Genomic DNA, 23,704 nt, shown 5'->3' with positions numbered 1-23,704 from the left:
GGATTGAAACCTAGAAATTAGAGATTTTGAAATTCATCTTGAAGGGGCCTCTTGGGGAAAGGAATCCCAAGAGTGATAAGAAACCATACCTTATTGACGAATTAACCACGAAAATCCAAGTTGAAACCTAGGAGAGTTGATCTTCTTCTTGAAGCTCCAACCTTCTTCAATGGAGTTCTTGAGAAGAGAGAGAGTAGAGAGAATGAGGAACTTTAGGTTTAGATCTTTGGGGTTTTGTGTTTGAGTGATAAAAGTGAGGTAAATTGACTTAAAAATCATTATATGCACGTCCCCTAAAGTACCCTAAATACCCCTCACTTAAATGGACTCTTTAATGAAGTAAAAATAGATTTCTGAATTTTTGTATTTTCGTCATGGAATAAGTCCGCGACGCGGAGCTGTTCCCTGAAGATATTTGGAATTAAATTTCGAGACAGTAGAATCCGCAACACGACCGCGTCGCGAACTGGATTTTTACTCCTTGGGGGAGCAAGTCCGTGACGTGCCCTTGTTCCCTCTAAGAGCAATTTGCAAGCTGCCTTGGCAGCTTGCTTGGCCAAGGTTGGCGTCCCCTTTGGGGCACCTTAGGGTGGTCCCAGGGAATCATATTCAAATTTTTTGACCCTATTATCATATATTTACCTATTTTAACTCTTTTTACAAGATTATACCATCATACGACACTCCCAAACCTGCCCAAACCCTAAGGACACACTAGAACACATTCTTCTTTAGTTTCCGGACGTCGTGGTCGTTTCTTGACGTTTAGACTTTTACTCTTCCAAACCAAGTCAAATACATTAGTTTAGGTTTATAAACATCATTTTAACTATTTTTAAGTCATTATTCATAAGGTGAGGCTCTAACTTAAGTCATAGAATTTCTGGGGTGTTACAACCCCAACCTTGGCCAAGCAAGCTGCCAAGGCAGCTTAAAGTTGTGCTTGGAGGGAGCATGTCCCCGTCGCAGACTAGCTCTACCAAGGGCCAAATGTTTGGTCCGCATCGCAGACATGTCGCGGACTCTACTGTCTCGAATTTAATTTCCAGAAAACTTGTGGGACCACCTCCGCGTCGCGAACTTGTTTCCCAACGAAATCTGCGAAAATAAAACTCAAGTTTGACTTATTTAAAAAGGTCCAACTAAGTGAGGGGTAGTTTGGGTATTTGGGGAATTATTATAAACGGTTATTCTACCTATTTTAGGGTATTTTAAGTTGTTTAAAATCCCAAATTTTAAAATTAGACCCCATTCTTCAAATTGACCCTTCCCTCTCAAAATAGATTCTCTCAAAAACTCCATTGAAGACCTTGATGAAGCTCAAGCTAGAAGATGGGTTTTCAACTGATTTCTTCTTCAATTTCATGGGTCTTCAATAATTAAGGTATGGTGGCTCTTGATTCTTGAATAACCTCTCATTTAAGGAGTTCTATAAAAGATTTTCAAAAGTGATTCAAAGACTAAAATTCCCAATTTTCAATCTAAATGGGTTCCTTGTCAAACGATTTTCTAAATCATTTTATTGATAAATTAATGTGGAATTAATGTTTTTAAGACAATTTTCAAAGGAATTCTTGAAGAACCCATGATCCCCAAATTCTCAAAAATTGGCCTATGATGTGGGTCTTTGTGAATATGATCTCTATTGATGAAATTATGTTTAGATTAGATTGTATTGATGTTTCTTATGATTATCTATACTTATTCATGTTGAATTGTTGGTATATTGATGAGTTGAGGATTATGGCCTTATGGGCAAAGTTATGGGTTGATCCCTTTGTTTATGGAATTGTACTTAGACTATGTTTATGATATTGAATTACATTGTTGATTCCTATTGCTACCTATGTCAATTGATTATGAATTGTTGAGGATTGATCCATGGTGATCATGGCTTGGAGAATTGGTAAGTTGACCTAACTTCTAGTCTATAGTATGAGAATTGATGTTGTGTGGTTTGATCCACTTATGGTGGAGGTGTTCACTTCTTGTCTATCTATGCATGTTGAGAGCATGGCCTTGAAGGCAATAGATGTGAAGTGAATTGATGATTATGATGCATATGTTTATGAAGTTACGCTATGAAGGTTATGTATGAAATCCTCAATGCTAGCATGATGTTAAAGTGTGTTGATGATGAGGAGTATAATATGAATGATAATGTTAGGGATAAGGTGTGGTCTACATGATTGATTATGTTAGGTACTATTGTGGAATGACCCCTACCTATATGACCCCTATATGAATATTTGATCATATACATGTTAGGAGTACCTATTCAATGTTGAATGTGTCCTTGTCTCCTATGATGAAGTGTGGGTATGTGGTCTAGAATCCCTAAGGGCTTTATATGTGAATTGCTCATGATTTGGGGACATTGTGAATGTGTGGTGATCCCTTGAAGGGAAGTGCACTCAATATCAATGTTGTTGCTATTATGTCACTATGAGGACCAATATGCGCGCACACACACTCTACATGTATAGCTATGAATATGATGTGTTACGGTGCCTATTGAAAGGTTATCTCTTATATGCACCCTTACATCTTATTATGCATGCAAAGTGTATGATTAGCAAGGTATGAATATGTGTTGTATAAAAGTGTTTATGTGAAAGGCTTTCTCACATATGTACACACACATGAATGAATGAATAAGGTTTATGATAATCTAGTGAAAGTGAGTCTCTTGAAAGGTTTCCTCAATTGTACTCTAAACTAGACTATGTTATGAATATGGTATGACTATGTGAAAGGTCATTCTCACATAATGTAGGCTCTATGATGAAAGGTCATTCTCATTTTAGAAACCCTTAAGCTATATAATATGAGGGATTAAGTCCCTAAAGCCTACTTTATGAACTAATGTTAAATAAAGGCTTAAAGATGTTTAAAAAGGGAGTTGGAGCTTAGCACCGAGTGAGCATGAAAAATGAGAATGGGGGCTTCACGTTTAGCAAGTCCGGCTTCCCACAAGAGAACCTTTACGTTTAGCAAGTTCGGGTTCCCAACATAGATGTTGTCTCATGAGATGAAAACCTCCACGCTTAGTAAGTCAAGGTTTTCTAGTAGCAATCTCCTTGTTCCATAACTACGTGCCCCCGTAGGTATTAGCTTAGTGAATCCACTAGATAGCTATTATGTATGTAGGTCCTACTTTGGCAAGTAGTACCCTCTCTTTTTGGTGTAGGAGTTGAACACCGGATTCCATGTAGCTCACATGGTCTATGTCGGTTATGGCAATGTCTCCCGAAAGTTAAGAAATGAACTAAGATAAGAATATGAACTCTAGTCATAATTTCTTGAAGAGTTACTTAGTATAGGTAGGACTATGGACCCTACTTATGCATTGCACAAGTGGACTCTAAAGGAGGTTATGATTAGGCTCTTTATGTAATGAAGACTATGGTCTATGTATGTTAATATGAAATCATATTAAGGTTTACTTTACTTATGTCAAGACATGAAGTATGATTATGCATGTGAATTACACTTATGACTTCTTAATGAGTTTGCTTAGTATATGTGGGGGTATGGGACTCCATGTGTACATTGCACAAGTGAGCTTGTGAAGGGGTTGTGAGGGTGGTTTACCTATGATATGAATTAAATGGGTTATGACTAATGATGTAGTAAATGAATGAGTCTTTATATGATGTTATGAAGTATGTTGGTCTTATGTCTAATGTTAGATGAAAATGTTATGACTTGTTGAATATGATGTACCTAGTCTATGGTGGCTTCCTAGGAACACTTGGTGTGAGTAGTATTATGGGATGCTACTTGCACATTGCACTAGTGTGACTTAGGGGTTGTCTTAGGTGATGGTTCCTATGTGAAGACTATGTCTTATGGTGTGCTTATGACTCTATGAATATATGTGGTTGGATTGATGAAGGCTATATGTAAGTTCACCTTTGGTAACCTTAAGGCGATACATTGCACCAAGTATTCCCTAAGGGTTGCTTGAGGAAAGGAGTTAAGATAAAGAAGAAGGTAATGTATTGTATGCATTGAATGTGCCTAAAATGTTATAAGTGGCCCTATGTGCAATTATGAATGGTTTCCATGTGTATGATGATGTATGTGGTTTATATTGTGCCTATTGTACTAAATGTTCATAAAGTTTCTCTAAAAAGGCATGATGCATAGTTTCCAACAAAAAGTCCTTTTAAAAGCATGTTTTGCATGGTTATCATACTTAGTGCATTCTTGTACTAACACCATTCTTCTTCATCTTTTTTACACCAAGTGTAGGTGATGGTGACTAAAGGTTCTTTCCTAGAAGTGATGAGCTTGGCTTACTATTCCCAAGTTTGGGTGTGTCCTTAAAGATTCAAGGACCTTTATGTTAAAGAGTTTCCTTAAGTTCTATATACTAGATAGTAGTTTCTTTTGTATTGTAAGGGTTGTGTCCCTCTTATGTTGTAGTCATGTTTTAAGATGGCTACCTTGAAACGTAGTACTCCGATTTTGTATTAAAGGTTTAAATGAGGTGACTTTTAAGTCATGTGTTATATTATGAAAAAGTTTTAAATTTTCCGTTATTTTTCTATAATAAATGCTATGACGAATGCTAAGGGCTTGTATAAGACCTCCAAGAGGTCGAATACGCCGGTAACGACTAGGGGGTGCTCTCGGATCGTTATACTTTACAGACTTTAACTAGTGGATCCACCTTGACTCAAATTCCTAATCCTTACCTTGGCTAGTAGGACACTCTCTTTTTGGTGTGGGAGAAGAATACTAAACTCCATGTTATAGTTCACATAGTTTATGTCGGTTAACAGTATCTCCCATATATGACTATGATTTTCAGACTAATGCATGACCTGGTACTATGTTTTCAAAATCAGATCATCAATTTTCATGTTATGTTTACTTGGTCATTCTATTAGCATGTTTTCAGACTTCACATGTTATTATGGCATGTTCATGCACTTTCCTATACACAGTACATTTCGAGTACTGATCGTATACTTTCCGGCCTATATTGTTTCATAATATAAATTCTAATGCATCCCATCAGGCTCGTGGTTAGTACATACTCTTATTAGCCATACACTACTTAGGTGAATCCTCATGGTTCGGGGACATGCCACTTATGGTTTCCTATGTTCATTTTAGACTTCCTTATCACTTTTTAGATTGTTCTAGTGAGCTAGGAACTTGTCCAATCAATTTACCTATGTTTAGATGTTATTTTAGACATTAGTATTTCCGCACATGAGTCGTCGTATTCAGATTTCTCTATTATGTTATGTCAGTCATTTGAGACTTTATTCCCCTTTCCATGTCATTTAAGTTATGTATGTTTTCTTAGTGTCATGCTATACAATGTGGTTAGCTTGGGGTCACTTATGGCTCTAGGTTCCATGTTACGTCCAGGGGGTCATCTTGGGTAATGACAATAACGAAGTCCATGGTGATGCACTCCCACTTCTACTTCGAAATGGGTAATCGCTGAAACTCACATCCAAGCCTAAAATAGTTGACTTTCACCTGCTGGCAACACAAGCAATGAGACACATTCTCCGCGATATCTCTCATCATTCCACTCCACCAGCAATGCTGCCTCAAATTATGATACATCTTTGTGCCCAAACAAGTTCAAAGGAAAATGTTTTTTATGAGAATATTTTTTTAGAAAAATAAGTGAATCTCTTACCTATTTTCTGTGTTTGATATATTTATTTTAAAACTATTTATATATAATCTAATCAAAATATTAGAGGAGGTGATGTTGAGGTAGGGACATGAGGTGACGGAAATGGGGCTACAACATTGGGGTGTTGTTGGAGGAAAGAGTATACAATCAATGTAAGAAAATCATAGAACTTATTTTTTCTACTTTCATCAGGAAAAAAATGAAATTTTTAGTGGTGAAAATAAAGAAAAAAGATATGAGTTCCATTTCCTTTAAAATAAAAATAAAAATAAAAATAAAAATTGACCCTGGTAGCCGGTAGAGAGTGTTTTAACTAATTTGTGGGGTGACACTCCATGAAGCTCTAGGGCAACAGCGTTTAGAGGAAGAAGAGCAAAGAGAAGGAGAATAGGGCAAACAAGGGAAGAATGCCTTTCATATCGAAAATAGAGAGGCAATCAGATTACGGTTCCTTCAACTCAAGTCACCCTATTGTCATTGACAATGGCGCTTCCTATTTCCGTATTGGGTATTCACTCCTAAATCCCCCAATTTCTCTCTCTGTTTCTATCTGTATTTGGTGTGCTTTAGCTCCGCTTCTTGTTAATTGACAGGTGGGCAGGTGAGAATGAACCTCGCGTTATCTTCCGGAATATTGTTCAGAGGCCTCGTCACAAAACCACTGGTATGTTTATGTATTAATTGGAGCCACATTTTTCATGATTTTACTAAACTAACAAGATTTTAGATTAAGGGTCTGTTCATTATAAAGGAAAATGCAAAAAATAAGTGTGTTTTCTACTTATTTTCTTGTCATCCCTATTTATTCGAGGAGTTGGGTTGGGTAGGGGTCTGACCTAGTGGAGTGGGGTTGAAAATGAGGTGTGTTGGAGGATTGGGAGGACACAATCGCTGCAGAATGCTATTTGTAGAACTTATTTTTTCTACTTTCACTAGGGAAGTCATTGTCTTCAGTTTTAAGGAACTTGTTTTCTTAGAGAAATTATTTTCTAAATTTTTTTAACTACGGATAATTGGAACTACCCAACACACCCTAAGTTAGCTAATTGAGAAGGGGGGATGTTATTCACAGTGGGTTTACCGGTTGTGGCAATAAAACGAGTGATGTTAGTATTTTCAATTGTTTGGCTTGCCTCTAGATTTCTATCTTGTTAAATGTTAATCCTGCTGCTTTTACTTTCTTTTGATAAGTGAAAGGAACATTCAGGAGGTTTAACTTAACACCTCTTATGGAATCTTCACGTTTTTTTTCCATGTAAAATAAATAAATCATTTTCTTGTTTCCGAGTGTACTTGACAATATGTATTCATGTATCAACAATTCAAACAATCTTCTTGATCAAGACAAATGTGGGTCAACCCTGAAAGATTCCACAGAAGGCCATGGAAATTGAAGTAATTATTAACGTACATGGAACCAATAACAATTACAACATAATGGTAAGCTAGTTACCATTCACTTCTCAAATTTCACATAAAAAAATAACATTACATTCACTTAGTAAGTTAGTATCGATCAAAACAACATATAACATATGAAATGTGATAAACCACCAGTGAACGAAAATATGAGCACTTCGGCTTTCTTTAGGATAAAAATGAATTGGTCGGGTCAGCTATTGGGTCTATTTTGGCTGGGTTGGATTCAAAACTGGTTCAGATTGCTAATTAGTGTTTTAACTATTTTTTTCTCAAAACTAAATTTGCCAAGTGCTCCAGCTCACATGTGCATCCTTGATACCACCTAACATAACCCAGATGAGTCCAAAAGAAGATAAACATGTTCCAACTATCTGCTGTTATTTTACAATGTCCTTATAAAAAAAGAGGTGTTTAAATCTCTATATCCTTCTGACACATGTAGCATCTATTAACTATGCAAATGGATCTTCTAATCAGGTTGTCTTGAGTTAGAGTTGCTTCATTGAGTGCAGTTCAATTCAAACAGGATGTCTAAAGTACTCTCCATTCTGCATAACTGGAACATTAGGTTGAGTCATTATGCTGGTTATATTATCCTCTGTGATGGATTTCTCTTCCGCACATGAAGGATAGAATTGATTCTAAAGGCTTGTTTGGCTAATCATCAAACTTTTACTGATCGTGTAACTAATTGATCCTTTGGTAGTTGATTTAAAAATGATAACTCATTTGGAAGCAATGTCAGGACCAGTTTGGATGGTGAGTTTACTGTAAGTTTCTAATTTGACTAGTGCTTAATTATCCAATTATGATTAATAATATTCCATAATGAAGTACACAAGGGTATGACATTAAGGTCAATGAAGTTTAAATGCACCAAAGGAGACCAAGGTTCAAATCCTTGTAGAAAAAAAACAGTTAGGTGATTTCTTCCCATTTGTATAAGTCTTGGTGGATAGAGTTACTCCATACCTGTGCCAATGGGAGGTAACAACTAACAAGCATTTGGTAGATTTATCGAGGTGCGAGCGACCTGATCTGAACTCAATCTTATTAAAAAAAAAAAGTTCTAAGATGATCAGATTATAGTGAAGTGTTTGGTGAAGAAATGATCTGAATTATTTCGTGCTAAACAACCCCTATGTAGATATTATTAAATTGTCGAGGTGTGTGCAAGCTGGCCTGGACAGAACTGTTTTCAGGGGAAAAAAAGTTCCCAATGAACAGTCTGTAGTGATGTTTGGTGAAGAAATGATCAAAATGACTTCTTGCTAAACATCACCTACCATGAACATGTTTTTAAATATTGAATGCATATAATACATCATCATTTCATTGGTGAATACTAGCTTCAGTGTTTTATTATGCTTACCTTATCATATTGCAGGTGAAACAGTAACAGTTGTTGGTGATCACAATCCTGCGCTACTGAAGTACTTTGATTGCACGCGTTCAGGACCTCGTTCAGCATTTGAGAGCAATGTTGTTTATCAGTTTGAGATAATGGAATATGTAAGGGTTTTCTATTTTGTGGGGATAGTATTTGGGTAAATGGTTTTTCTATGTTTGTAAGCTTGACCATGAAATTTGTGATGTCAATAAATTTTATACCCGAACCCCCTCCCAGATAGAAAGATCAAACCATCTACCAGAGTATGAAACTATCAGGATAGCTGACAATTTATCTAGACATTAGGTCTAACTACTGTGTTCTATGACCCGTTCCTATTTATCAAGAGAGAACACCCTCTTTGGATTTCAACTGTAACCTCTTTGGGATGTTAGGCCAAGGTGGCAAGGCAAATTCATGATCTAATTTTAGAGTGTCAAGACAGTGCAATCTGACTAGAATATTAATGCGCGGCCTATTGTAGCGCAACACTTTTCAATAATGATTCATTCCCTACTTTTTGCTGGCACTGATGCCATACGTGGTGTTCTTGGTGTAGATAGTTGGATGCATAAATTTGGTTTATGTGATGCTATGTTGCTAACCTGAGTCTGACATATGAAACAAATGATGGTTACGGATTACTTTGTCTTGTGTGCATTAATCATGTTGCCGTTATGTTTTTTGAAAAGGTACTCATGTCACCATTATGTTTTCCGTATGTAGATCCTGGACTTTGGGTTTGATCGATTAGGTGCTGATCAGTCACAGGTATGCTAGCTTCCATCCAACTTTTTCGTAGGATGAGATAGATCTGATGTAACTATATTCAGCTTGGTTTAATTAGAATCTTTTGGTTCTTACTTTTTCGAGAGAAACTTTGAAATCATTGTTGTGGCCTTTGCTTTGACTATGGCTTCTCTTTGATATAAACTGTCTTTGTTGGTCTTTGAGGTTTGATGATCATTGTCAATTGTCAAATTATTTTGTCTTCTTTTTTATCTTTTATCTTTACCACATAATTTTTATCCAACTGTAGTTTCTAGGAAGCATAAACAGGATGCAAATTGATATGCTTACACAGAAAAGAAATTGAAGAAACATGGACTAAGCAAGCATCATATAAGGTCCTTATAGTTTTACATATATGTCAGAATAAAAAAGAGACTTCATAAACTCGTTAAAATTGGCAGAAAAATATTTATGGTAAAAGTTGTCTGACCTTAACGACATCAATATTTATACTTTACACAAGTAAGTTGTATGGTATGTACTATTTTTGGAAAGGGGAATCTCCGACATTATCCTCTTTTCTCATCTCTCTTTTTTCCCCTTTTGTAAGATATTCCGTGTCAATTGATGTGCCTCCATATCTAGGTTTTTCGAAGTCATGGCATTAAACAATTGGGTGATGATATATTGTCGCGATTGCATTGCAAATGCATAAATGAAGAGATGCACTTCAGTTTGCATACCTTTGTTTCTCATAAGGCGTACACATTATACCATATATGCACAGAGATACCACTACTCAAGCTATTTGCCCTACGATCCATCTTTTCACTTCCAAACTGATTATGATGGCATAGATTATGGTGCATAGCATGTATATTTGGGGTTCAGTGGGTGATGTGACGGACAGTCAGAGATTTGCTACTGTAATATAAGGAGAGCATGAGACTTGACTGCTCTGTCACTTATGTAGACAATATATAGAGAGGGGAATAAAGGGTGTTGAAATTTTTTTTTGTAGACATGAATGAAACATTTTTCTTTTTACATTGTGAAGTTATGGAGCACATATGATAATCCAGTCAGCTGCCTAGATGCTCTTTCTGCAGAACCCTATCCTTGTGTAGAATTCTCCAAGTATACATCCTCAGTTTCCCTATTATATCACAAGAACCATTATCTTTATTGAGAACAAAATAATTTGGACTGGCAAAGCTAAGATATTTAAAATATGGTGAAAGGCAAACTATGATTTTGTGCATTTAATTTTTGTTGTATATATCCTGTTGTTAAACTTCAGCTTGCAGTCCCTTAAACCAATACTTATTCAAATCTGTGGCAGGGCAGATTGACCATCCTATCTTAATTACTGAATGTGCTTGCAATCCAGTTCAATCTCGTGGCAAAATGGCTGAGCTTCTCTTTGAGTCATATGGAGTTCCTTCAGTAGGTATGAACACCCATATCAGTTGCCCAGGGCTGTTGTGTATTGCTTTGGATTTTTGTTCATAAAGTCGTATGGTGTTCCTGTAATCATGTCGTCTTTTTTATCATCCTAAACCTAAGGTTGCTTTGTTTTATCATGACCTTGTTGAAAGTTCTTTCATTGATGACAATAGTTACTTGGTTCACTTCTCACCAAACAACAGTTTGTTGATTTGATAATTGAGAACATGACTTTCTGTGGCATTTATGTGAACTTGTTGCTCACGGTAGGCATTTTTTTCTGTCTTGCAGCATTCGGTGTAGATGCTGCATTCAGCTACAAATACAACCAACAGCTTGGAATTTGCAATGATACAGGCCTTGCAATCACCTCAGGATTTACCACATCTCATGTCATCCCGGTATGCTTTAGAGTCCTATCATGCGGCTGTAGTGAATTGACATGGTAGTAGCATTGTGCTTTATCTATTTGAAAGGGGAAAATAAATTATGGGTGGTGTTGATGTGTGTGACCATCTCATGTAAAATTTTAAACCGGTAGAGAGCACCTTTGTATCTTCCCCATGCCCCTCACCTGTAGGCTTGATTCCATTTTAATGAGTCAAAAACATGATTTTTTATTTTGATAATGAATGGCGGTGAGACTAGAGCCTAGAACCTATGTTTGGTTTTATATCATGTTATTAAATAGACCTTGAGTATAACACAATCCTAGTCCCACACCATGCCAGTATTGTCAAAAGCGAAAAGCGCAAAAAAGCGCTAAAGCCTGATGGAGCTTAAAGCGCAAAGTGCACTAAAAGCGCGGGATTCACTAAAAAAAGCGCACTATGAAGAATTTTTAAAATATATAAAAGTGCACTATGAAGAATTTTCAAAATATATATATATATATATATATATAGAGAGAGAGAGAGAGAGAGAGAGAGAGAGCATAATAGACACAAAAATAGTAAATATGTAGTGCTTATAATGAAGATTGGTTCATCAAAACATATGTTGCTTATATATTCTACTTCTAATCACTAAAATAATATTCTTCCATATCATCTTCCTCAATAGGGATTCTCATTGTATCAGTATCACTAGATTTATAGCCTTCAATCTCTTCTTCCCCTACTCATCTGAATCAACTCATCTTCTATGTCAACACGTGGAGCTCGGGAGCTTGAGGCATTAGTTGTAATAACTTCCGACTCTCTTTTGTCACCTTGTGTATGTCAACACATCCTCAATGCCCGACGCTCTTGAAACATCACCCCAAGTTAAGTTGTCATCACCAAACTTTACCCATCTTCCCAACCAACCATTCATTACTATGATCAATGTTATCCAACGAGATTGGATCAATGACACTCTGCAAGTCATAACGAGCTTTAAAGCACGATTATACTTAACATACACTAGATAATTCAATCTTTGATGCTCCAATCTGTTTCTTTTTTTGGTATGGATCTGTTGCATTGGTTAGTGTTAGTAAATTAGTCTAATTGATTAACTATGCAAAGAAAAATTAATAAATATGATGTATACCGCTACGAGTACTTAGTACTTACATGCTCAAACACACTCCAGTTACGCTCACATCCAGCAGAACTAGCCGTTAAACCCAAAATTCTAATGGCTAATATTTGGAGATTGGGAGCTGAATTACCATATAAATTCCACCATTCAACTGTAAAAAGTGTTATGTAGACATCATTATGTATAAGTTATTACCTAAGTACTAAGTAAGAAGTATTAAGTAAACTTTTAAACATAAACTAAATAATTAAGAATTTAAATGTTATTGTTTTCACTTACCAGGAGATCTTTTCGTTCTAGCTCTTTTTGCAATAGGAAGGCCAAATTGTTGTTCAGCTCTTGTGTACAATGGTATCTCTGATATGATCTTGTCTTGTACTTCAGTGCTTGGAACCAATTTTTCAATACAAGGATACAGCCCATCTGTTACTTCTTGACAATTCTCAATAGCTGGATTTTGAAAGAAGAACTCTGGATTTAAATAATGTCCAGCAGCATGTAATGGATGATGCAATTGGCATTGCCATCTTTCATCAATAATCTTAAAGATATCTTTATATTTTGCAGTATTCCCTTCAAATGCCTTTGCAATAGCCTCCTTAACTCTATCCATGGCTTCATAAATGTACCCCATGGCAGGTTTTTTCTCATTATGAGCTAATCGCAACACTTTAACAAGAGGCCCCATTATCTTCAAAATATTAGAAACCTGACTCTAGAATGTTGCCGTCAAGACAGTATGTGTTGCACTTTCCCCCCTTGGTAACTTAGCCCACCTACTAATCACCCATTTGTCAGATGTAAACATTGCTCGCAGATTTGTTTTTTGACAATGCAACCGTTGCAAAGTCAGAAAACTCATTGCAAATCGAGTAATCCCACATTTCACCAACTCTTTATTCTTAGTGAAATCTCTCATCATATTTAAGACTCCTGAGTGTCTATAAATGAAACCGACAAGGGCAATTGCTTTTTGGAGGGTCTTCTTGATGATAGGAATCCCTATGTCTTCTAACATAAGATCTATACAATGAGCTGCACATGGCGTCCAAAATAAGATCTATACAATGAGCTGCACATGGCGTCCAAAATATGTGTGCTTTTTTTCTCTGTAACAGTTGACCTATAGAAAAAAAGGGTAAATAGATATGTTAAAATTTAGAAATTAAAACTTTGATCGATATTAGAAAGTAAAACATAAAACTTAAATTTTTAAAGCAATAGATTCTTACCAGCCAACACAAAGTTGCTACCATTATCACTTACAATTTGAACTACATTCTGTTCTCCAACGTGTTCCACGTATCTATCTAGCAATTCACATAACTTCTCTCCGGTCTTAACAAGTGAGGAAGCATCTATCGACTCAATAAACACTGTTCCATGTGGAGAATTCACCAAAAAGTTTATCAAAGTTCTCTGTTTTTTTATCTGTCCAACCATCTGCCATAATGGAAGTTCCATACTTCACCCATTCTTCTCTATGTTTGTTTATAATCTCATTAGTCAACTCAACTTCCTTCCTAAGTAATGGAACTCTTAATTGATGGTAGCTTGGAGGTTTCACGTTTGGACCATACCTTCCTACAACCTCAATTGCTTCCTTAAAACTTTTTGAGCGAGCTACATTGAATGGGATCCAATTATCATAAAAGAAGCGAGCTACTTTTTGAATCGTCATTGCTCTTGCTTCTTTATCACATGAGTCTTTGATATTTGTTTGCCCAAGTGTTCCACGCTTTTGTAGAAATTCATCCATAGGTCCCTTTCCTTTGGCCAGTTTCTTATTAGAGCCACTAGGAAAGCTTCCGCCGCCTCTTTTTTTATGATTGATCTCTTGGACTTCATCTTCTCCACCAACATTGTCTTGATATTCAAACTCATCAAATTCGGGAAACTCGTTAGTATAGATTTCCTTCTTTTTTTTGTCTCCATGTAATTTTTCAGTTCCTCTCTAACCTCCTCTGGGCATTTTTTACACTTTGCTGCATTTCTAAAGTTTCCGATCAAATGTTGTTTTGCCCGATTAATTCCACCCGTGGTTGTTTTTCCACAAAAGTTGCACGTGACTCTTGTAGTGTCATCAGGGTCCTTCAAGTAGTTATATTTCCAACCAGGATCCCTTCTATTGCCTTTAGACAAGTCCTCTGCCATTTCTACTTCTGGAAAAAAAGAAGGTTTTAATATAGCAGTTATAATTTTTAAATAATAAATAATAATACACAACAAGAACAAAAAAAGGGGACACTGGACAAGTTCTTTGTTATTTTTAAGTTGCAACAAAAAAAGTATAAAAGAACTTTGCATGCAATTATAACACAGCAAATAATGAAATACAACTACATATATATGGGGTCCACCACTATGGCTATATGGCTTCTAAGAAAATTATCTTTGTTATTATCCTCTTACAAGTATTAAATTTTCATTGATCATTATTAAAGTTAAGACACCATCAGTCATTAAACAAGGACAAGTGTCCCATATTCCCATTTATTTTTAAATTTTCTACAAAGATAAAAAGGAGTATGAAATATTGAATGTTTAGCATCAACAATTTATGAAATAAGTAAAAGTAAGAAGAAATAAGAGAAAGAAGATACATGTATTTGCTTGCTGCTTGTTCTGCCAGCGGAATAAGAATCTGATTGTTCTTTTTTGTGCTTCAAGCCTTCAATTCCTTGTCTTCTTATAGTTCTTCATCATTTTTTTTGTCTTTTAGAGACTCTATGACTTCCTTAAGTGTAGTCTAGGGAACTGGAACAAACACTTTATAATAATTTAAAAGGACCCTTTTTTTTAAACTAATGTTTTTTTTAAAAATAAATAAAAAAATTAGAAGGGCCCATTGACATTAGCCTCGCCTTAGGTCATGCGAAGCAAAGTGTATTTGCGCCTCGCTTTTGCGCTTAGGCGCGCTTTTAATTTCACTGCATCATACAAAGCGAAGCCCGATATTTAAGTGGTGAAGGGTAGAGGGGGGGGGGGGCATTATCCACCGAGTTTTGAAGGTTGTGATTGGTCCAAAGGGCGGGTCACATGCGGATTTCTCGGTTATAAAAAAAAATAAAAATAAACACAATCCTGGTCATCTTACTTAGGATCTTGAAACTGAATGACGATTCTCACTCACTTAAAAGTAGATATTAGATTATGAGGTTGTAACGGAGATGAGATAATTCAATTCTACTACTGTTGTTCAGTATCTCCCAAACAAATTAGAACTAATGGGTGAGTTGGGCTGAATTTAGACGAGTCAAAATAGGTAGAGTTGATAAATGTGCTGGTTAATGAGGTCACTGGGGCTATAAGATGGGTTGAGTCAAGATGGGCTAAACGATGGGTCATAGCCCGATCCACCCAACTATTAGCATGTTTTAATTTCTTGTTTCATTTTCAAATAAAACTACTAACTTTTTTCCGTTTATTATGGCCATATCTAACACATGTCACAAAAAAGTCTTTTTAAAAATATTTTGTCAAGGTTTCTTGTGGATTAATTTAGGCTATATGTTAACCCAAATTAGATGGGTTGAATTGGGCAGGTTGAAATGTTGAGCTATAAATGGGTGGAGCAGGTAATTAACCTGCCCAAGCTTGGGCGGGTTCATGTATTCATAGGCTAATTTTCCAACCCCTAGTTAGAACCTCCAAGTAAGGGTTCCAAAGTAATCACAAAACTCTTAACCCTAACTTTATAAAAAAAAAGTAATCACAATCGCGTATTTTTGGGGTGGCCCAGTGGTTTGGGCTTGGGACTTCCATGTTGGAGGTCTGATGCTCGAAACCCCTTGCCAGCGAAAGCAAGGGGTTTGTCTTCTGGGTCGAGCTCGTTGCACCGGGCTTGCCTAGTGCGGGTTACCTCTCCTATGTGGTTTGTTGGTTTGTGAGCTATTGCATAGGAGCGGGGGTTTCATCCTGTGCGCATCGAAAGGGTAGCGATTGCGGGTTTTCCTTGTCATAAAAAAGAAACATCAAAATCAAGCTACATATTGTTGGATTGAAGAGAGTTCTAACCAAAAATAAACAACTAACCACCAAATATGGCCGAAAAGGTTGGGCAGGAAGTAAATTCCAGATGTTGCTGGAAAAACTCGTCGGGTAGATGACCTGAGAACTGCCAGAGAATCAACAAATATTTTGCAAACTAAACGGGGGGATGCAATGTCTAAAGCGTCTCCACTAACGTAAATTCGCAGAAAAGATGTCAAAGAAGAGAGATCTGGCCGAAAACAAGTTTGTAACGCTGGAACCCTACCTCGGTGGTCGGAAATTGAAGGAATTTAGATGGGTGGTCTCAAAATAGACTAGCGAACCCTAAGGACCAGAGGCGTATCCAGGATTTTGAGATGATGGGTGCACTGTTATAAAAAAGGTTGATTTATGATATAAATTTGATCGGTTCGACATTTAGGCTTTTACTATTGAAAACCGTTGAAATTTTAAAATTTTAGGTCTAAAATTATATATATAGCAATTACCACTTAGAGAAGTGCTATCTAATTTTAGAAAGAAAAATAAAACAAGATAAATATAAAATTCAAATTTCTAACCTCGCGGAGAGAGGTGCATCCAATCATAATCGCATTATGTGATACTTCAAGTGTGGGTTCACACATCTATATTTCAATATTTTTTTAAAAATATAACACTACTATATATGATCTCAGGAGGGGACCATGGGTTCACGTGAACCCAATGACCCCCCCTTGGATACGCCTCTGCTAAGGACTAGAAGTGGTTTGAAAAGGGTTTACTCACCGATGTGTGAGACTGACGTATCACAGGATTTGAAATTGCCAATTGTGCGTGACAACACATACGATGGTGTTTCCATATTTGGCGAAGCTTCTTTTTGGAGTTCGGTCGCCGCAGGCTGAGGAACCTGGAGTGGTGTTGGTTTTTGCACAATACTAACGAAAACGTTTTTGATGCTAACAACCCTTAAGTTGCTCGGAAATTGCACGAGGATAAGATTTTCTTGGCAGATGTAGCTGGTATGTGGCATAGTGATATTTTTTCACTCAAGCTCTGAAACCATGTTGAAGTTTGTGACCATCTATATCATCTAAAAGCTTAAGTTTTGTTAGAGAGAACACACTTTTATTTACTTAATGATATCTTTAGCAAACCTTTATCACATGTTAAAAGGTGCTAACCTTGTCCCTGTTTGACGATGCCAAATGTAAAGCAAGAAGGTGTCATCTTTGAAAGATGAAAAGGGACAAAATCTCCCCTCAACTATCGAAAATGGGTCACAATTTTACCCACCATTTGCATGTGGTCCAATTATGCCCTTGCCGTTAATAATTGGACTGTCTCTACCCTTAAAATCTAATAGACCTCCATGTCATTTTTTTACCCATTTTAATTTATATAGGTGGAAAATAAAAATCCATCAAACCTGTCCCACTAACCTAATTACCCATTTCAATGACTCGGACCCAGAAGAGTTTTTCTTCTTCAGTACACCCCCGGATCTCACAGTCACACTTTTCTCCATCTTAATACGTTAATACATGAACTAAATTTCAAAATCCCCACTTAAAAGTCACATTTAAATATTACCAAATTTATTCACTGCTTCAAATTATCCCTTCATGAGAAAAGAAAAGAACATTGGTTTGGTTTCTAGGCATGGTTATATATATGAGAGTACAAAACAAAGATAGAGAAGGGACAAAGATAAAAGTATATTGTATAGTAGTTGTAGTTATGTCAAAGAAATGGTTGTCTACTAAGCTGGTAGAATTTGGAATATATTTTTTTAATTTAATTCGAAGAACTTTAAGATATTTCCCAAAGAATTAAAATGTAATCAGCAATTCTTTTAACAAAGTTAAAAAGAGAAAGGAGTAGCGCATCTGAGTTTGGAATTTTTCACACTGCAGTTCAGATAGTGCAATAGGCCTTTGTGGACAATTATCAAATTAAAAGTTTTGATAGATAGTGAAAGAAAAAATAGTTGTCTGTTGTTATGACTGGAATGGGTAATTGGGTTGGTGGGACGGCTTAGATACGTTCATGGGTCTTTATCTTTATTTTCCACTTGTATAAATTAAGATGAGTTAAAAAATGAGACGGAGGTCTGTTAGTTTTTAAGAGTGAAAATGACCCACTTCATTAACAGCAGGGGCAATTTGGGACAATTTGCAAAGAAGGGAAAGTTGCCCCATTTTTCATAGTTGAAGGGAAATTTTGGCCCTTCTAGCATTTTTCAATTGGCGCAGGTCCCAGTATGTGAAAGAGATCAATTTAAGACCCCATGCACTTTCAGGCTAAATTTCTGCTTCACATATCATGATGCAGTTTTTGCTAGTGGTAGGCTCTCATTTCTCAAATATATGATGGAATTTGTTGTATTTTCAGTTTATAAATGGAGAACCTGTCTATGAAGCGTGCTGTCGAACTAACGTTGGTGGCTACCATGTCACTGATTATCTGAAGCAGCTTCTTTCACTCAAGTACCCTCATCACATGTAGGTGTTATAATTCTTTGAAAGTCATGATGTTGCTAAACTTTTGGCTGCTTCTCAGGCTTCATTTCTTAAATGCTTAAACAGATCAAAGCTTACATGGGAAAGGGTTGAAGAATTGAAGATGGAACACTGTTACATAGCTGGAGACTATGCTTCAGAGGTTCAACTATTTCAGGTAATTAGCACTTTATCTCTTGCCCAGCCTCTCTAATCTGCTTAACGGAGGTAAAATATTTGATTTTATTGTGTCAGAGAGGGGATAAAGAAGCTGAAGATAAAACCAGATGTTGGCAACTTCCTTGGACTCCATCACCAGTCGAAGAACCTCCATCAGAAGAAGAAATTGCTAGAAAGGCAGCTTTGAAGGAGAAACAAAGTCAAAGATTGCGTGAGATGGCTGAAGCGAAAAGATCCTCAAAAATAAATGAACTTGAAAATGAATTAAAAGGTTTGGAATTCCTCTTAGAGGAGCTCAAGGACATTGAGGAGGATGATGAAATTGTGTCGTTCCTTGTGAGTAGAGGTTATGCTGCTAAACGTGAAGTGGAATCCGCTTTTGCAAAAGTTACTCAATCACTTCGGAAGGCCAAGGGTGAGCAAGTTCCAAGTGAAGAGAAAGTGGATATTTCTGCAGCTGAGAAGTATTATCTCATTGATATACCTGATGATGAACTTTCGGCGGAGCAGGTATGCTCGTATATCGCCATATTGGTAGTCACTGTTGTTGGGCAGTTGTATATCAAAAAAATTTTGTGATGGTGAAGAACTCGATATCCAAGTCTTTTTCCCTTTACTTTCTGAATATTGTGGTGTTACATTAATGCACTTCGTATGAGAAATAAACTCATGTCATCATAATGTTTTAATAGCTCAACTTTTGTGAGATATTATACTGTAATTCCCGTATGCTGTCTCTTGAACTTATCTGGTACTTTATGTAGTAGATTTAAAAAAAAAGAGAGCTGTTGCAACTAAATTTATTGTTGCAATTGTCTCTTCCATTTCTCTTGGCCAGCATTGTACAAAATCATCTTCCACTTATTTTCATTTTTTTATATTAAAACTTTTCAACTGAAAATGGAAATACTGAAACTTGTTAATAGCTCAAGGAGAAGAGAAGACAAGTGTTCCTGAAATCCACAACTGAAGCACGGCAACGAGCTAAACAAAGGCGTCTGGAGGAGGAGTTAGAAAAGGAGAAGGAAAAGAAACTTGAGGAACAAAAGCGCATGTATGTTGTATTTCATGTCAGATAATACTTGAGCTAGCTTATTCTAGCATTAATTAAACTTGTTTACAATGATGTGCAGTAGTATCCGTTTCTTCTCAAAATGGATATATGTATTTATAAAGATGAGGCAAAAAATAACATACTTTAATTACAGTTTTGCTGCATCCTGGTATATTTCATGCTTCAATACACCACCAACAACAATATACCTACTGAAATCTCATTAAGTGGGGTCTGGGGAGGGTAGAGTGTAAGCAAACCTTACCACTACCTCATGGAGGTAGAGAGGCTGTTTCCGATATTTCATGTTTCAATATCTCTTTATTTTATAAATTCATCTTGTGTTGTGTAGGGAAAACCCAGAATGCTATTTGGAGCAGTTGCGAGCCAAATACAAAGAGCTCTCTGAAAAACTTGAGCAGCGAAAGCGATTGAAGACAAATGGTAACCATGCAAATGGCAATAATAATGTTTCTGGAGGTGTTGGTCGCGGGGAGAGGTTGAATGCTGCCCAAAGAGAGAGGATGCGTCTGTTAACAACGGCAGCATTTGATCGAGGGAAAGGTGAAGATACGTTTGGTCAAAGGGATGAAGATTGGCAACTCTACAAGCTAATGAGTAGAGATAATGACGATGATGACGATGATAAGCCAGATCATGATGAAACTGAGTTGGCTCGCATCTCCTCTAGGCTTCGGGTCAGTATGTTTTCTTGACACTTTGTTTGGCGTTAGTCTCTGTGTTGGATTGTTCTTTAAAGGTGTATCCTGATGTAACCTATCTGCACAGGAGATCGACCCTACATTTTTTCCAGGATCAGAATCTGGAGCGTCTGCCTCAGAGGTGCCACGTTTCCGTCCTCTAACAAAGGAGGATTTTCAAATCATACTTGGGGTTGAAAGATTTAGATGTCCTGAAGTTTTATTCAATCCCAACTTCATTGGGATAGACCAGTCGGGGTTGGACGAAATGGTTGGAGTGTCATTGAGAAGGTTGCCTAGTTGGGTACAAGGCTTGGAGGATAAAATGACAAGTTCAATACTTGTGACTGGCGGGAGTTGTCTCTACCCAGGTATGGGTGAGCGCTTGGAAGCAGGAATTCGGATGATCAGGCCATGTGGAACTCCTATAAAGGTTGTCAGAGCAACAGATCCAATTATGGATGCATGGCGTGGTGCTTCGGTGTATGCTGCTGCTATGCAATTCCCACAGCAAACATTCAGTAGAACGGATTATTATGATAAAGGTGAAGATTGGCTTCGTAGATACAAGTTCAAATACACAATCTAATCGTTCAAGTTGGAACGGATAGATTTACATAGGTTTAGTACACCCAGCGCGAGCTATGTTATTCGAAATTACGTGAACTTGCACTATGGAAGTGTTGTTCACTAGCTAATTGTTTGTTATACCTGCCATTTGACACCAAAAAAAAAAAAAAGATATAGTTAATGATATTATATGATGGTTGTATTCAAAATTCTATTGGACTATGCCGTCAAACGTAGTTTCATTTCAACATCTAACTCACAATTCCAAAATGGATAATTCAAAAGAGGTGCTTTGCTTGTTCTGTCAGTAGAGTTTTTGCCAAGTCTCTTTTTGTTTGGCAAGTTTTCGCAAGAGTAACTCTTTTAAGAGGCTGAGGTAGCATTATTAGTTGCAACCAAACTCTTTATCTTTTCAATTTTGGAGAAGAAAAGTTTTTGTTGCAACTTGTTTGAATTAATATCTCAGATGGAGTACTTAACTATTAATAGTTCACTTAAAAAATCACTTAATTTTTGATAGTTTACTTAGAAAGTCACTTTCAATTAACTAAAATTTTGTAATATACAAAAAAATAAAATTAACTGTTTTTTAAAAAATTAATAAAATACTTAGTTTATTGAATTTTGTTGAAATATAATTTTGTTTTTACCTAGTTTTTTTAAAAAAAAAAATTGGTACGCTGCGTATTTTTTATTACTTCTTATGAATTCCAACCTTTTTTTCTTAATCATTTCTTAACATATTTAATTCCAATTATACCATTGCTAAAACGAAAAAGGTTTTTTCTCAGGGGTAAATTGCTACGGTACGTTTTTCAAAAGAATTATAATTAAATAATTCAGTTTAATAAGATAATTAAAATAGCTATCTTATTATTTCTTCAAAAGAATAGTTTAAAATAAAAATTAAATTTCAATAAAATTTTATAAAAAAATTATTTAAATTGATTGAGTGACTTTTTAAGTGAAACATCAATAGTTGAGTGACTTTCTAAGTAAAACATCAATAGTTGAGTGACTTTATAAGTGAAACATCAATTGTTGAGTGGCTTTTGAGTTATAAAACAAAGTTAAGTAACTTTCTAAGTGAACAACTCAAAGTTGAGTGAATTTCTAAGTGCAATGAATTTGGGAATATTTTTCAAATATTTTTATCAACACAATCAAACAGAAGAGAGTTCTAAAATTTGTAGAAACACATATATATCACTCAACTTTGCGATTTGAAGCTTACTCTTCGTTACAAAAGTAAATCAATTATGCTCAAAACTTGTTGAATGAACTATGATATCATATATCACAAATACCTACTAGTTTCTATGATAATATTGACATTTCATATCTTGGCAAGAATCCAGTTTTCCACACTAAAATGAAGCACATTATCGTGGATTTTCGTTATCTCCGCAATAATGAGAATTCAAATAGAGTGCTTCTTCCCATACCTACCTTTCTTCAATGTTTATTCAAGTTAGTTGTTATTGCACAACACAAAACTTGAGGGGGTGTATTGAGATAAACTTATGGCTATTAGTTTGTTAGGAATATGTTTAGTTTTTTTTTAAATTAGTTTGAATAAGATATTTAATCTTATCTTCAAGATTATAATAAGTTGTTAGATTACTTCCTTAAAATTAGTCGAGTTAGTTACGTTCACTTGTACTTGAGCAGATGCTACGATTGAATAAAACTCATTCAAGTTTGCTTTTATTCTCAAGCTCTTTAATAACAATTGAATCGATAAATGTATATCATAGTTGATTGATTTGATTTTGACCAATAACTGACCCAAAATCTACCCCTCCTCCCCCCCCCCCCCCCAACACCTCTAATAGCACTAATTATAATGGTGAATTACAAAGTAATAAAAAACTTCTTTAAATTCTAGATGATGAACCAGTTACTATAAAAAACTACGGAAACGGTTCAAAAATGCTTTAACATATTAGAAATAGTTCAAAATGTCCTCCTTCCACCTATTGGTTAAAATTTACCCCTCCTTCCACAAATTGAACAAAAAGTGCCCTTCACCAATTGGAAATAGTTCAGATTTGTCCCTCCTTCTATCTATTAGATCAAAAATGCCCTTAGCATATTAGAAATAACTCAAAAAAAAATTCTAATTATAAATATATATGTCTACAATTTTTTTACTATACTTTGCCAATTATTTAGTTTCCTTTTGATTTTTAAAGTTTTTTGTGTAAAGTACGTAGTTGTTTGTTTACATGTTTGTCTTGCGTAATAAAAATACTTGAATTAAATAAACAAAATATATAAATATATGTTTGAATTAATCCGAATAAATGTTGTTTGAAAATATTGTCTTAATCACGGAAAAGGAGAAATTTAATGTATGCCCACAAAGAATACTCCCTCCGTTCCTTTTTATATGTCATCTCTTTCTATTAATAGTTGGTCTATAATACTTGTCATTTTATAAAATCAATGCATAAATTACCATATTTTTCCTATTATACCCTTAATAGAGTAGTTAATTAGTCTTGGAAATATATATTTTGGTCATTCTAGGAAAACTAA

At 35.8% G+C, this 23,704-nt stretch overlaps 1 protein-coding gene across 2 annotated transcripts; it reads left to right on the top strand.

The window, feature by feature from the left end:
- Window positions 1–6,009: 6,009 nt before the first annotated feature.
- On the top strand, window positions 6,010–21,201 carry LOC125837612 (actin-related protein 5). 2 transcript variants are annotated; one of them, XM_049516700.1, is made up of 12 exons: window positions 6,010–6,176; window positions 6,262–6,332; window positions 8,478–8,602; window positions 9,207–9,251; window positions 10,560–10,662; window positions 10,950–11,059; window positions 18,552–18,661; window positions 18,746–18,836; window positions 18,914–19,348; window positions 19,765–19,892; window positions 20,245–20,590; window positions 20,682–21,201. In XM_049516700.1, exons 1-12 carry the CDS (start codon window positions 6,076–6,078, stop codon window positions 21,180–21,182), a joined length of 2,166 nt encoding a protein of 721 aa, XP_049372657.1. In that variant the 5' UTR covers window positions 6,010–6,075; the 3' UTR covers window positions 21,183–21,201. The 2 variants fall into 2 exon arrangements, with proteins under 2 accessions (XP_049372657.1, XP_049372659.1); XM_049516702.1 differs by lacking the exons at window positions 6,010–6,176; window positions 6,262–6,332 and having other exon boundaries at window positions 8,482–8,602; window positions 10,555–10,662.
- Window positions 21,202–23,704: the final 2,503 nt, after the last annotated feature.

Source organism: Solanum verrucosum, unplaced genomic scaffold (genome assembly GCF_900185275.1).
Source record: "Solanum verrucosum unplaced genomic scaffold, falcon-dt-bn FXZP01000156.1, whole genome shotgun sequence".
In the NCBI taxonomy this organism is placed as follows: Eukaryota; Viridiplantae; Streptophyta; class Magnoliopsida; order Solanales; family Solanaceae; genus Solanum; species Solanum verrucosum.
Note: the sequence above shows the minus strand (reverse complement) of the source record. Positions and strands in the feature narration are given on the sequence as shown.

What these genes read in the sequence shown, in the direction of transcription:
- LOC125837612 (XM_049516700.1), top strand. Translation starts at nt 6,076, where the DNA reads ATGCCTTTCATATCGAAAATAGAGAGGCAATCAGATTACGGTTCCTTC. An exon ending in AGTTTGAGATAATGGAATAT is followed by an intron (nt 8,603 to 9,206) that starts GTAAGGGTTTTC and finishes TTCCGTATGTAG; the next exon opens with ATCCTGGACTTTGGGTTTGA. An exon ending in CTTGAGGAACAAAAGCGCAT is followed by an intron (nt 19,893 to 20,244) that starts GTATGTTGTATT and finishes TGTGTTGTGTAG; the next exon opens with GGAAAACCCAGAATGCTATT.